The sequence below is a fragment of the Meles meles genome, chromosome 8 (genome assembly GCF_922984935.1).
Source record: "Meles meles chromosome 8, mMelMel3.1 paternal haplotype, whole genome shotgun sequence".
NCBI lineage: Eukaryota > Metazoa > Chordata > Mammalia > Carnivora > Mustelidae > Meles > Meles meles.
Window position 1 is genome coordinate 6,495,305 of NC_060073.1, and position 15,008 is coordinate 6,510,312.

A 15,008-nucleotide genomic window follows, 5' to 3' on the forward strand; every position below is an offset into this window, starting at 1 on the left:
CGATCCCAGGACAGACCATGACCTGAGCTGAAAGCAGAGGCTTTAACCCACTGAGCCACCCGGGCACCCCTGGTAGAATTTAAGGACAAAGGAAACTACAAAAATAAATGTTTAAACTGTGTTTGTTAATGTTATTGTTAGTTGTGGTGTTGTTATTTTTCTTCCGAGACTGTTGCGTATATAGTGGGAGAAACAAGTGGATGAGAACTGGCATTTTTCAGTGGAGAAAAAAAGGATACAAATGTACAAGCAGGGATACCTGGGTGGCTCAGTGGGTTAAGCCGCTGCCTTTGGCTCAGGTCATGATCTCAGGGTCCTGGGATGGAGTCCCGCATCGGGCTCTCTGCTCAGCGGGGAGCCTGCTTCCCTCTCTCTCTCTCTCTGCCTGCCTCTCTGACTACTCGTGATCTCTCTCTGTCAAATAAATAAATAATCTTAAAAAAATTTTTTTTAATTAACATATAATGTATTATTAGCCCCAGGAGTACAGGTCTGTGAATCGCCAGGTTTACAACTTCACAGCACTCACCATAGCACATACCTTCCCCAAAGTCCATAACCCCACCCCGTCTCCCTACCCCCACCTGCCCCCCCCCACAACCCTTAGTTAGTTTTGTGAGATTAAGAGTCTCTTATGGTTTGTCTCCCTCCCGATCCCATCTTGTTTCATTTATTCTTTTCCTACCACCCAAGCCCCCCACATTGCCTCTCAACTTCCTCGTATCAGGGAGATCATATGATAATTGTCTTTCTCTGATTGACTTATTTCGCTCAGCATGATACCCTCTGGTTCCATCCACATCGCCGCAAATGGCAAGATTTCATTTCTTTTGATGGCTGCATAGTATTCCATTGTACATATGTACCACATCTTCTTTATCCATTCATCTGTTGATGGACATCTAGGTTCTTTCCATAGGTTGGCTATTGTGGCCATCACCGCTATAAACATTCGGGTGCACATGCCCCTTCGGATCACTACGTTTGTATCTTTAGGGTAAATACCCAGTAGTGTTCTGCCCATTTCTTGATTGGATTATTTGTTCTTTGGGTGTTGAGTTTGCTAAGTTCTTTATAGATTTTGGACACTAGCCCTTTATCTGATATGTCATTTGCAAATATCTTCTCCCATTTTGTCAGTTGTCTTTTGATTTTGTTAACTGTTTCCTTTGCTGTGCAAAAGCTTTTGATCTTGATGAAGTACCAATAGTTCATTTTTGCCCTTGCTCCCCTTGCCTTTGGCCATGTTCCCAGGAAGAAGTTGCTGCCTGTGTTCTCTTCAAGGATTTTGGTGGATTCCTTCCTCACATTGAGCTCCTTCATCCATTTTGAGTCTATTTTCATGTGTGGTGTAAGGAAATGGTCCAGTTTCATTTTTCTGCATGTGGCTGTTCCATTTTCCCAACACCGTTTGTCAAAGAGACTGTCTTTTTTCCATTGGACATTCTTTCCTGCTTTGCCGAAGATTAGTTGGCCATAGAGTGGAGGGTCTATTCCTGAGTAAATAAAACTTTTTTAAAAAGAATAATAAACACAGTTAGTCAAGTTATATCAAAATGTTAAAAATCTATTTAATAATGATAATTTTTTAAAAGGTCATAGCTGGAGCATGTCAGGGAAACAATTTTTAAAAATTTAGAAAAATTTTTAGAAAAATTTTAAAATTTAGAAAAGTTTAGAAAAAACTAAAAATGGAATTAAAAGGGAAAGTATCAAACAATTATTTTGCTTTACTTATACTCACTGTACCAAGAGGCAACCAGATATTTGGTGAGGGGCTGTTGTCTTTATAGAAATATTATAAACAGTGAAAGAAGAATGGCCGATTTAGGGGGCACCTGGGTGGCTCAGATGGTTGGGCGTCTGCCTTTGGCTCAGGTCATGATCTCCAGGTGCTGGGATCAAGCCCCATGTAAAGATCCCAGCTCAGCGGGGAGTCTGCTTCTCCCTCTCCCTCTGCCTCTTCCCCTGCTTGCTCTCTCTCTCTCTCTCTCAAGCGAATAAATAAAAAATCTTGGGGGCACCTGGGAGGCTCAGTCGATTGAGCCACTGCCTTCAGCTCAAGTCATGGTCTCAGGGTCCTGGGATGGAGCACCGCATCAGGCTCCCTTCTCAGCGGGGAGTCTACTTCTTCCCCTCCCTCTGCCTGCCTCTCTGCCTACTTTCTCTCTCTCTCTCTCTCTCTCTCTGTGTTTCTCTGTCAAATACATACATAAATAAATTTTTAAAAAATCTTAAAAAAAAAATTAGAAGAAGAATGGTGGACTTCAAATATTGGCTTTTTGTAACCCCTAATGAATGAAAGGATCTAGGCAGTGATCATCTATGACTGCTAACCTCACAAAAATGAGACACGAGGAGACAGAAAAAGAAGCCACCTCCTTGAAGTAAATCTTGCCTCCCCCCCACCACCACCCCGAGAATCTGATGGCAGTTCTAGATCTCACTGTTAATTTGCAGGAACTACAGGGCAGATGCCCATGGCCCAAGGAACACAATCAGTAGAATCTAGACTGTGGAAAAGTTGCAGAATCAAAAATATAAAAATAAAATCCAACATCGACTCCTGAGTTAAAAAATCGGTTAGTAGTATAGCTTTAACCAGATGTGTATAACAAATTGAAAGTCAGCTGCATGATTATTGGTGAAATAGCAAAGCATTCCCAGGACAATTTCAGGAGAAAGAAAAGGATGTCCACTGATACTAGGGAATGTGAAATCGTTCTGAAAGTGCTAGAAAATGCTACAAAGTACATAATGTAATGAGGAGGCAAAGTTATCCTTGTTTGGAAGTGGAAGGACTAATTCTGGAAGACCCAAGACAACAAAATGAAAACTCTTAGAAATAACAGAAGAATTCAGCATCTATCCGGTTTAAGAACTAACGTGTGAGAATCAACAGATTTCCCAAAAGCTATGCGTGCCAACCAAATCCAGCTCATGCCTTGTTTTTGCAAACAATGTTTTTCTGGAAGACAGCCATGCTTACTAATTTGCATATTGTTTACAGCTGTTTTTATACTACAATGGCTACGTTGAGTAATTGTGACAGAGATCATATGTGAAATTTGCCAACCTCTGCTTTAGATAAATAATAGTTAAAACAAAATGGAAATGGGGCATCTGGGTGGCTCAGTTGGTTAAGCAACTGACTTGATTTTCGGCTCAGGTCATGATCTAAGGGTTTTGAAATGGAGCCGGGCATCCGTTTCTGCGCTCAGCGGGGTGTCTGCTTGTCCCGCTCCCTCTGCTCCTCCCCCTGTTCTCTGTCTCTCATAAATAAATAAAATCTTTTTTAAAAATTCTCTCCCCTTCTCCCTCTGTCCTTCCCTATCCCTCCATCTCTTAAAAAAATAATAAAATAAAATGGAAAAAATCTAATAAAAGCTATCTAGAATAAACTTTAAAATATTTAATAACTATTATATATAAAGAAAACTTCACAATTGCACAGACATAAAAGGAGACGTGAATAAGTGGTATTATGTATCTTATGCTTGATAGAAAACTAAAGCAAGACTCTAATCTTTTAATACCCTCCAGCCAAAGACTACCAAGAACACATCTATAGTTGAACAAATGGGTTTTTTACTCTTGCACTGTTGGGCACATGAGTAAGAGGGTGTTTAGGAGGGATTTGTAGGATTTGGGCTTGTGCTAGGTGATTTAGGGGAAGGTTTAAGAAAGCCAGAGTTTTCCTCTGGATTAGATACTGTCAGGAAGTGGGAGTGTTTCTCGGATGGGATATGTTAACAAATCCCACCTAGACAAAAGCTAAAGCTGTAATTGGTAAAGGTCACGTATATTACCTAAGATGGAAGGATGTTTCATCATTTCTGCGGTCTGGACAATGTTCCTGTCTTTGCTGGTGTTCACATGGTCTTGTTTTTGTCTTGATCCGTCGTCTGATGTTGATATACTGTGAAATTGTTCCTGTTTCACACACCACCACGCACAACACCTGGACGTCTAGAGGTGCGCTTCACTCTCTCAAGTCTATAAATCAAGTGCAATTCTCATCTTAATTGCCAGTTTTGCATGTGTTTGTTTTATGAAAGAACTTGGCAAAACATACCTAACTTGGCTATCTGGACAAATAAATATTAGAGAGGGCCTGAAACAAAAAACGAAATAGTACTGTGAAAACAAAAAAGGCGTGAGAAGAAAAGGTTGATAAATCTACTACAAAAAAAATAAAAGTCACCGTTTGGAAAACAAACCACGAACTAGGATACAGGATCTTCCACGCATTTGAGGAAGGGTTGATGTCCCAGTAAAACAAACAAGCAACTCTCCCTACTAATAACATAAAAAGAGTAATTTTCGGAATAGTTTTAATTTCTTACAATGAGAATGTACCACCGAAAAATATTTTCGAGGAAAAAAGACCAGGATTTGAACACGGAGAGGCGGGGCTCGCAGAGGCACCGAGGAGTCTCAAGGAAGGACTACGCCTCCCAGGAGCCTCTGCGCTGATCATCCCCGGCCTCCCGACAGGCTCCGCGCGCTTTACGCGCCAGGTTTGGCCTCAGCGAGCGGCGGAATCGCGGCGGAGGATGGAAAGCAGCGACGAGGAGGCAGTCGAGAAGTGCCGCGTCCACTTGCGTCCTGGCACCCTGCGCGACGCCGCCCGCGCCACACTGCATCTTCTGCCCTGCGAGATTCAGGTTAACGGGCCAGCCCCGGTGGAGCGCTTCTTCACCCCAGCCATCCGCCAGAGTCCGGATGGTGAGTGTTCAGCGCGGGACTACGGCTCCCGGCAGCCCCCGCGCCCACGCCGCGCTCTCTTCGGCGAGGAGCGGCGCGAGGACTCCTGGGGATCGTGGTCCACCTGAGGTGGCGGGAGGGCCCCAAGGGGCTTGCCCCGCAAGGCCTGAATCAGGCCCTCACCGAGCCCCTGCGCCTGCTTCCTGCAGGACTCGAAGTGTCGTTTCGGGGCCGCAGACTACGGGGCGAGGAGGTGGTGGTCCCGCCCGGCCTCGTGGGATACGTGACGGTGATGGAAGAAAAGGGAGAGGTGCCGGTGGGGAAGGATTTCTCGGAAGGTTCGTCGAATGAGGATGAGCGAGAGGAGCTGGAGCTGGCGGAGCCCCCCGAGGCGCTGGAGCGGGACTTTGTGAGCACAGGGCGACAGGGGCGGAGGGGGGGGTTGGGGCGGCATTGGCGGCCCCGATGTTGAGCTGAGCCCCTTCCTCAGGACCAGTTTATCGGAGCTACTGCCAGTTTCAGCCGCTTCACACTGTGGGGCCTGGAGACCATCCCTGGTCCGGATGCCAAAGTGCGCGGGGCTCTAACCTGGCCCAGCCTCGCTGCAGCGGTGAGTGGGTGGACGGGCTCCCACGCTAACAGCCTCATTCGTTACCCTGTGACTTCTAGGTTATTCCCTGGGTTGTTCAGAATATTGCCCGAGTGGATTTGGAGCTTCGGGGCCTGGGAGCACAATGGGGCAGATGGAGCCTGGGTCTGGAGGATTAGACTGGTCGGGGCCAGTGTGGTTTCCCCACCCCTGACCTGTCTAGAAGGGGGTTATCATTCTGAGTAGCTTGGTCCCCCCTAGAGTATGTGGGCCACCCAGTCACGGTATGTCAAAGATCCAACAGCAGGGGTGACTCCTGTTGCAGATTCACGCACAGGTGCCCGAGGACTGAGAACTTGAACTTGACATGGCAAGTCACCAGTCCCTCCACCCCAATAAACCAGCTCTTCGTTTTGGAACCGCTGATTCCATCGCGGCCAATAAACAAGCTCTTCACAGCACCTGTGAGTCTGTGGGCACCTTGGGAGTCCCCGAACCACACTGCCCCTTCTCCCGCAAGAAACTGTTATGGCTCTGGCCCATAGAAACAGTTTATTGCCAAGGGGCAGTAAAAGGCCAGAATTTTGCAGCCAGTACCCCTCCCCCCCAACTCCTACTTTACAAAAGAAATGTTTACAGCCACTGGCCCCCTGTACAGAGTGCACCCACTCCCCCACCCCACCCCCCATCCCACTGTACACAGCTGCCTGGCTCTGTCCAGTCTCTGGTTCACAGCAGGCCCAGACCTGCAGCCGGCTGACCTTGGAGCTGATCTGAGCCCTGAGCTGACCCTGGTGCTAGGCACCAGCAGCCCCTACCAGGCCTGTCCTCTCCTTAGGGCGCTGACCTCAGCCCCACCTCCCCTGGTGTGCCTCTCGGGGGGGGGGGCCCCGGTAGGGGTGGGATGTGCCGTCAGCCCCAGTTCTCCTTTGTCGCCACTGCTGTGGCCAGTGTCCGGTCACCACTTTCCCCTCTTGCTCCAGTCCTTGGGAGTGAAGTGCAGACACTTGGAGTCGATCCGAAGGAGCCTCTTGAGCATAGCTCTTTCGTGTCCATCCACGATGTCCTCTGACAGTGTGAGGATATACTGGCCCTGGATGGGAGACGGGGGCCAGAGGGGGTCAGCCCATGTGGGGCCCGCACTCTGCAGCCCTACACGCACCTGTCTCCCCTTGCCTGCCTCCCTACCTTATAGTAGTTGATGAGGTTGAGGTATTGTAGAGTGGAAATGACATCCTCCTTCTTGATGCTGGTGATTTCACTGATCTCGCTGTGGGAGGGCAAAGATCGGGTCCTTTGGAGGCCTTCGTCTCTGCCCCAAGCCCCCAGGAACCCCAGGAGTGAGGATGGGCCATGCCATGCACCCCCAGGGGAGGAGGGAGGGCCAGGCTCACTTGATGGTGATCTGTGGCCTCTCCCCACTCTCTGACTTCAGCCCCATCAGGATCTCCAGAATGGTTTGGGACCAGTAGCTCCGGTAGGACAGGAGGCCAAGGTCTGAGAGGGGCTTCTCAGGAGTCCCCGTTTTCCCTTCCACTTTAGAGAGTTCGTAGCCTAGAGCAAGGGATCAGGAAGGGGGAGGTCAGCAATCACACCTTCCTGCAACTGGCGTTCCAGAACACGAGTTAGAGAGGTAAACTGCCTGGTTCCCATCTCAGTCCTGCCGCGTGGGGCTTGTCTGCTTCGTCTGTTTCCCTGTAGAGAACTAATAACCATTCTTCATCTCTGTGCCGCAGAGGTAGGTACTGCTGGGACAGCTATAATCCCAGGGGAGTGCAGAGAAAATGGGAGGAAAGGCAAGTGCCTCTGATTTTCATCATCCCAGACTCTGGCTGTCTGTGAGAAGGGAAGGCAGACCCCATGTGTGCTCTAGGCCTGAGGATATTTGGCTCTGCAAGTTAAATCAGCCCCCCTAGCTGTGGCCCGAGGAGCATCAGCTGCTCCAAGATCACGCAGGCCCAACTAGGTGTTGCCAAAGCAAAGAGAGAGGCACCAGTGCACTTCCTGGGTCAGAAGGTGGCCATTCCTCAGCAGGTAACTGCCCTCTCCACGGGTTCTCTCCCTCTGACTGCTCTGCCCTCCTCCACCCCGCTGAGCACTGGCACACGGTTCCCAGTGAGCCCCTCGGGCCCTGTGGAACCTCGTATAGCTTCGTGTCTCTTGACAGAATCTTCATTGTCCCTCAGGGTCCTGGGGTGTCACCATGACCTCTAGAAGCCCTTCTTCACCCTCAATCATAACTATGTTGGGTCACAGCCCTTTCTGCCCACCCCTCCCAACCTTTATCAGCCAGCCTGGCCCAATTTCCTGTGACTTCCACGGAGCAGTCTGGCTGGGAGAGAGACAGAGAGGCTGCTGCTCTAGAGAACAACAGTCTGGAAGGGGCAGGAGGCACACGTGGTTCCTACTGAATTCTGCTGGGCCCGCCAGCGCATGCGGAGTCCGGACAGGCCATCTGGAGGCCACACTCGCCTCAGCCGGGAGCTCCCGGCCCCTCCCTGGCACACATCTACCTGCCATCAAGTACTGGAGCACCGGTCCGCTCCTGCAGGGCAGGACCGAGTGCCTCGCGCTGGTGACCTTGCCCACGTTCTGTTTCCACTGAGGTCTGACCTTCAAGGCTTCGATTCATTTTAAGAGTTCCTTCCCACCCTACCAAGCTGAGGGCCTTCTGAGGATGGGACCCCATCCTGGCTTCATTCTGTTAATAAAATTCCTCAAATGGACCATGACCTTGATCAGATCAAGCCTCTGCGTCTTCACCGAACAGCGGAGGCTCCCCCTCCTGCCTCTCAGGTCAGGGCTTGATTATCCCAAGGGTTCCACTGAGCGGGGAGTGGAGTGAAGTGGGATTAAGCTGCTGGGAAGCAGAAGGAGGCAGCTGGAGGACACGGAGGAGTTCATGCACGAAGGAGTCGAGTCCCTCGTGGGCTTCACGCCGAAGCCGTAAGAGTCAGTGCTTCCTTTTTTTGCCGAGTTAACAGCGCTTCGAACTTCCGCCGTCCGCCAGGCTCAGGCCACGACTAGTGAAATGAGGCACTGCTCCTCGCCCAGGAATTTGTATGATGGCCCAGAATCAGACAGACACGCGGCAGGGGCTCGCCTCTGCCTTCTGTCCAGGGCCCTGGGCGGGAGCAGATGAGCCAGCGTTGGGAAAAATTGGGTGGTGCTTAAAAACTTTTGCCAAGGAAGAATGAGGGGCTGCAAACCTAGCCCAGATAGGCAGGACAGTCACCCTGAGCATGGAGGAAACCCTGGGCAAGTGCTGGCTTGCTTTCTGGTCAGCCAGGCAGGGCTGATAATCACAGCAACCCAGCCCCTAGGGGAGGTGTGTGAGCAGCCCTGGTCCCAGGCCTGGCCCTGCAGGGGCCCCCCCCCCCCAGCCGAGCTCGCAGGCACTCACTGAACTCGATCAGCAGCTTGCCGTAGCCCCGGCGCTGGTAGGGAGGCAGGGTTAGGATGCAGGCCACGTTGTAGTCCTCCGTGGATTCCTTTTCCTGGAAAATGGGGGCGGGTGAGTGAGGAGGGGCCACGGCTCCAGGCAGGGCCGAGAGCGGGTCCGGGTGAGTGCTCACCTTGGAGAAGTAGCCCACGATGTGGAAGCCCTTGCAGTCATACTCTGTCATGACATAGAAGAGGAAGGGGTCTGTGTCATAATACAACGTCTTGTGGTCGAGGAAACACTTGGCCAAGAGACACAGGTTCTGGGAATAACTCTGCAAAGGAAAAGGCTTGTCACCGCTCTGGGTACCCTGTCTTAAATGTGGCCGTTTGGTTTCTCTACCAGAGGGTGACAGGTGACGACCCTTCCTCCCTGGCCCCCGACCCATTCTCTCAAGGTCAGGCTGTCCCTGGCACTCAGGCACGGCGACTTCTCAGTGTCAAGGAGCCCGTGTACCCGCTCCGGGAGAGTGTCTGCCCAGCTGTCTTGCTGGGGAGCTGGGGCTGGTTTACCCCGTTCCCCACACCTCCACCTAAGGCCTGCGTGGGAGCTTCCACCGCTCTCTGCTGTGGTGTGTCCAGGAAGACAGACTGTGCCAGGGTTTCGGAGAACAGCTCTACCCTGGGGACAGTCTAGGAATCTGCTTGTCAAAAACCACAACACTCTGCCGCCTACAGTCACACCTACTGGAGACTGATCTGTCCTACAGCGGAGGGAGGATGTTCTGAAACTGCAAGTAACAGCTTCAGGAGCAAAGCGATCCTGCCGCTCTGCTTCACCTCCATACCTGCGCCCTCCCACCCATCAGACTCGGCTTCTCAACCAGCGGCTGCGCGCTGCCATCTGGGCGCCCGAGTCTTAGTAACAGAACAGGGGTGAAAGCACATCCTTCCCTCGAGCTTCTCAGGACCCAAGCCAGAGCTCTCCCCCGCAGTCCAGGATGCCTGCTTCTCCCCCACTGCCCTCTATGCCCCAGGAATGGCCTCGCAGTCTTAAGAGTACATCCAGATGGCTCCCTTCTTCCTTCCTGCAGCCAACCACTAAGGCAGGTTTGAAGCCCCAAACCTGCAGTGACCCCTCCCCCTCCCCCAACTGACCTTCTCACCACCCGAGTTCTATCTCTTGGAACAGCCTTGCCTCATCCTCTCTGCCTCTCAGCTGGAACGATCTTGACCTTTCAGACCATCTGTACATCCATCCCTGCTGCTTGGGATCCCCTGACCTACCCCATCCTTCAAGGATCAAGGATCAAAGACCACCTCCTCTGGGAAGCACTGTGGACCATTTCCGGGTCCTCCTAACCCACCCTTTGTTTCGTGACCCTCATCCCCGCGATCTAAGTGGATGTTGGCAAACCTGTTCTTTCCATGGACTGTGAAACTCAAGAGATTTTGTCTAATTACTGGTCGGTCTATCTCCCAATACCTGCCTTATAGCAGGAATTCAACAGAAATGGGATAAACTAATCTGTTGGCCAGACTGCTCTGCGTTCTCCTGAGCAGGAAAGAGCTGTGCATTTCACTTCCCCCGGATCACCAGTGCCGATGACTCCCCACTGCCCCTTGGCCACAGACCTTGTTCTTACGGCCGTCAATCTCAAAGAAAGAAATGGTGCCCTTGCGGTAAATCTCGTTGCCCGGAGGATGTCGCAGGTCACACTTGGTCTGAGGAAGAGAGGAGGATCAGAGGCAGGCGCTGCGTGGGGAGGTGGTGGGAAAGCAGCCCCCCGGGACTCCTCGTACCAAGTGACGCTGCAGACACTTGAGGCTGCGGCCGTATTTGAGGCAGAACTCGCAGAGGTAGAGGACGGGCAATGTGGTGAGCTCCTGCGGGTACGGGGAGAAGTACCACGGCTTCAGGCGGTGCCGGCCCAGCTCGATGCACTCGATGTTCTTCATCCGGGTGACAATGTCGTCGTGGCTCCGGTCCGACACCAAGCTGCCAGTCATGCGTGGCGCTGACGGTATTCCATCTGAGCTGTCCTGGGAGTCCTGCCCAGGGCCGGTGGAAGAAACACCAGGTTACAGAAGACAGCTCAGGCAGGACACCTAACAGCTCGCATAACCCTTCCGCAGCTTTCCTTGTTCAAGCCTAACAACCACCCAAGGGGGAGGGGGAGGCTGGTACCATATTACATCCCCACTTTCCAAATAAAAGGGAACTAGGAAAGTTCTCCATTGCAGTGTGAAAGAGAACACTAATGACGGACCCCAACCAGCTCTACCTGGCTCCTAATCCTACCAACAGTATCACGGCTACCCTCTCTTGTTTAGCTATTAATTTATGTTTACGTGTTTGTTTTTAAAAATGTTATTTATTCATCAGAGAGCAAAGCAAGGGGAGCTACAGGCAGATCAGGCAGAGGGAGAAGCAGACTCCCCACTGAGCAAGGAGGCTGATGCAGGACTCAATCCCACTGGGATCATGACCTGAGCCGAAAGCAGATACTTAACCGACTGAGCCACCCAGGCACTGTTTGTTTATTATTATTTTTTATAATAATCTCTACACCCAAGGTGGGGCTCATAACACTGAGATCGAGTGACACACTCTTCCGATTGAGCCAGCCAGGTGCCCCTTCTTGCTTCTTTTTAAACCCATCACTAAACTCTCCATCCTGCTATGTTCCTCCTTTTTGCCCAGCTTCCCTCCTCCCCAGACCTACCTCGTCAGTGCCCAAGCAATTTGATTTTCGCTTCCGTCCTGGCTGAGCTGCCACTGCCCTACGGGCTGATCCATTCTGCGGGTAAAATGGTGAGAAGAGAACGGAGGGTGGTGAGAGGAGTCTGAAAGGGGCTGCCAGAGGGGAAAAGGAAGAAGAAAAGGGTCTGGGGGACTCACCTGGGGGAAAACCGAAGCTGGAGCTGTCTCGCTGGGCACTGGGGTTGCTGGTGAAACCACCTCCACCTTCCGTTTCTGCAGAGAGAAACCAAGAAAGGTGGGTCAGAAGGTAGAGAAGGTGGGACCTCAGAGGAAAGCAAGGTCCCTGGAATTGCTGAGGGTACCGTTGAGCGGTGGTTGGGCTGCAGGCAGGAGCTGGAGGAGAGCGGCTGGTCAGGCTCGCCACCGGGAATGGCCTCCCGCTCCTTGGGCAGGTTGAAGCGGAGTGTGATCTGGACCGGGATTGGCAAGGTCTTCCCGCTGGCCTGGGCGGAGGCCGGCTGTAGAGATAGGTCCAGGGTCTTCCTCTGGGGTGGGGATGGTGGTGGGATGGGAAAGGGGTGTAGGGGCCCCTCAGCGTGGAGTAATCAAGCCCCACCCTCTGCCCTCTCAAGGACATGGGAATAGCTACTGGACTCTGGAAGCTACAATTTTGCCCCCAGCCTTTGCAAGCTGAAGCCAGTGTGGAAGGGTGCAGACTTCTACCCATCCAAAAGCCCCTGAGGCCAAGAGATGAGAAAAGTAGGAGGCAGGAGAGAAAAGGTGAAGCAGGGGACCTACTCACCACCTCTCTCTCTGGAGAGCCGGGGCGAGACCCAGGAAGTCCGTTCTTGGTGGGGGTCTTGGCCTCTTTCTTGGGGAACTGAATCTTCTTTAGGTCCAGCCGCTCGTGGGTCACCCATTCATCCAGGCGTTTGTTGACTGCAGCAGTGGGGATGGCTCAGGAAGGAATGCCAGAGGCTGTCTCCCAGCCCCACCCTGCCTCCCTTCTTCACCCCAGCCCAGGACTCACAGTCAATATAATGGACGTAGAAAAGCTTGCGGCCACTGATGTCCTTCACGCTCAGGATCTCGGCCAGGGCTGTGGGAACAACACAGGCAGGAGCCTTAGTCGAGCCAGGCGATGAGAATCCACCCTAAGACCTGATCTCCTCCCCCAGGCCGGATCCCTAAGCCCCAGCACTTAGAAGCTTTCACCCGAACCCCCTTTAGTCATCAAGTGCCGCCCCCTCCCCAAGCCCCGCCCTATCCATTGGAGAGGCAGAAAGCCACGCCCCTCCTGGGTATCTGCACCCCGCCCGGCCCAGGATTACAGAGGCCCCACCCCCTCCCGAGGGTTCGGTTGACTCCCTCCCGCCCCTCGCCCTCAGGTTCGTTAGCCCCGCCCCCCGACGTCACTCACGCCACTCATCTTCGTTGTCCTGGTTCCGCCGAAGCACGGGCAGGCGGCAGCCCTCGATTATCTCCCCCTGGGGAGACAGCGCGGCGCCAGGGTCGGCTACTGGGGGGCCTCGGGTTCTACCCACCTCCCCTGGCTCCCTCCGCCCCGCCCCGGGCACCGGACTCACCACCTCCGCCATCTTCCCTCCCTCCACTGCCACTTCCGGCCCCTCTGGGAGACGTCACTTCCGGGTTTCAACTCGCCGTAGGCCCGCGCCTCTTGAAGCCGCTTTAGAAGAAGACTTTTGAGAGACACCACTGTCCAGCTGGAAGCAGGCAGCCGTGCCGTTTGGCTGGCGGGAGAGTGGGGCGTTTTAAGTTTCGGTCCGAGTCCTGGGCGGAATCCCCGAAGCGCGCACAACGATTGGAGGAAAGCTGAGTCCGTCACGTGACGCCCACCGGACGCGACGCCGGTCACGTGGTTTCAGCGCGAGTCACGTGGGAACACGTTTGTGATTCGAGGACGACCGGGCTCGGGTGTCTCCTAGTGGCAGCAGGAGGCGTCGCCGGGAGGAACTGCGCGTGCCGGGGGGGGCGGGTAGGGGGGTGTCTGGGGGGAGTGGGGGGCTGGGGAAGTGGGCGGGACTGCGGACGGACCTGGTGCGGGGTGGTTTGTGGACTTCTTTTCCTGGGGATGGGGATTCAGATGTTTCGGTTCGTTGTTTTGAATATTAGATTTATTTTTAAAATAATGTTCATGCATGCTTTCAACAGATATTTAGTGATCCTCTAGCATGTGCCAGGCATTGTTCCAGGAGCCCGTAATACATTAGTGAATATGGTGAAGAAGCCTGGCTTCATGGAGCTTACAGCCTTGGGGGTTGGGAGGAAAAAGAGAGGTATACATAACAAGTGTATTTAAAATTAAGTTATTTAGGGGCGCCTGGGTGGCTCAGTGTGTTAAGGCCTCTGCCTTTGGCTCAGGTCATGATCCCAGGGTCCTCAGATCGAGCCCCGCATCAGGTTCTCTGCTGGGCAGGGAGCTTGCTTCCCTTCCTCTCTCTCTGCCTGCCTCTCTGCCAACTTGTGATCTCTGTCTGTCAAATAAATAAATAAAAATTTTTAAAAGCTTATAAAATTAAGTTATTTAGTATATGAAAAAGTGTTACGTGTTATGAACCGCCCCCCCCCCCAAAAAAAACTACAAGCCAAAAGACATGGGTAAAGAGGTTGCAGTTTTTTAGATTCATTTATTTGACAGACAGAGATCACAAGTAGCCGAGAGAGAGGCTGGGGAAGCAGGCTCCCCGCTGAGCAGAGAGCCTTGATCCCAGGACCCTGGGACCATGAGCTGAGCTGAAAGCAGAGGCTTAACCCACTGAGCCACCCAGGCAGAGAGGTTGCAGTTTTAAATAGAGTGCTCAGGGCAAGCCTGGCTGTAATTGTATTATTTGACCAAAGCTTTAGAGGCGTAAAGGGATGAGCCAAGCAGATAATCTAGAAGGAAACCCTTCCCCTCAAAACAGACCATGATAGGGCGCCTGGGTGGCTCAGTGGGTTAAAGCCTCTGCCTTCGGCTCAGGTCATGATCCCAGGGTCCTGGGATTGAGCCCCACATCCGGCTCTCTGCTCCGCAGGGAGCCTGCTTCCTCCTCTCTCTCTGCCTGCCTCTCTGGCTACTTGTGATCTCTGTCTGTCAAATAAATAAAATCTTTAAAAAAAAAATCAGACCATGATAAAGGGGAGAAAAGTATGGTCTCAGACCATCAGGTGTAAATGTGTACAGTGAACATTTTGGTTGATTGTCTTGTAGACCAGGGTTGAGCAAACTGGCCTGTGGGCCGAATCCAACCCCGTTCTGCGTTTCCTACAGCGCGCCAGTGGTTTCACTTTTATATTTGTTAACGGATGGGAAAACATCAAAAGAAGACTATTTTGTGATACATGAAAATTATGAGGTTCAATTACTCCTCGTTTACATTTTATCTCTGAGGTCTTTCACATTAAGAGTGAATAATTGTACCTGGGATATGGTCTATAAAACCTAAACTATTTACTGCCTGGCCCCTCGCAGAAAATGTTTGCTAGTCTCTGCCTTATAGATTCTTGTGTTGTCTGTTCATTAGAAAAGTAGGTCCTTTTTTTTTTAAGATTTTATTTATTTATCTAAGAGAGAGAGGATGAGAGGGGAGAGGGTCAGAGGGAGAAGCAGACTCCCCATGGAACTGG

General features: G+C 52.0%; 2 protein-coding genes across 5 annotated transcripts; one reads left to right on the plus strand and one right to left on the minus strand.

The window, feature by feature from the left end:
- Positions 1-4,503: 4,503 nt before the first annotated feature.
- RNASEH2C (ribonuclease H2 subunit C) lies at positions 4,504-5,757 on the plus strand. The gene is made up of 4 exons (XM_046017175.1): positions 4,504-4,728; positions 4,917-5,116; positions 5,198-5,317; positions 5,622-5,757. Exons 1-4 carry the CDS (start codon positions 4,557-4,559, stop codon positions 5,646-5,648), a joined length of 519 nt encoding a protein of 172 aa, XP_045873131.1. The 5' UTR covers positions 4,504-4,556; the 3' UTR covers positions 5,649-5,757.
- KAT5 (lysine acetyltransferase 5) lies at positions 5,712-13,223 on the minus strand. 4 transcript variants are annotated; one of them, XM_046017172.1, is made up of 14 exons: positions 12,968-13,222; positions 12,802-12,868; positions 12,412-12,480; positions 12,184-12,320; positions 11,744-11,899; positions 11,580-11,654; positions 11,404-11,478; positions 10,481-10,729; positions 10,313-10,402; positions 8,872-9,012; positions 8,700-8,793; positions 6,691-6,850; positions 6,485-6,566; positions 5,712-6,389 (listed from the first exon to the last, which is right to left on the minus strand). In XM_046017172.1, exons 1-14 carry the CDS (start codon positions 12,977-12,979, stop codon positions 6,255-6,257), a joined length of 1,542 nt encoding a protein of 513 aa, XP_045873128.1. In that variant the 5' UTR covers positions 12,980-13,222; the 3' UTR covers positions 5,712-6,254. The 4 variants fall into 4 exon arrangements, with proteins under 4 accessions (XP_045873128.1, XP_045873127.1, XP_045873130.1 ...); XM_046017171.1 differs by having other exon boundaries at positions 12,802-13,223; XM_046017174.1 differs by lacking the exon at positions 11,744-11,899 and having other exon boundaries at positions 12,968-13,218.
- Positions 13,224-15,008: the final 1,785 nt, after the last annotated feature.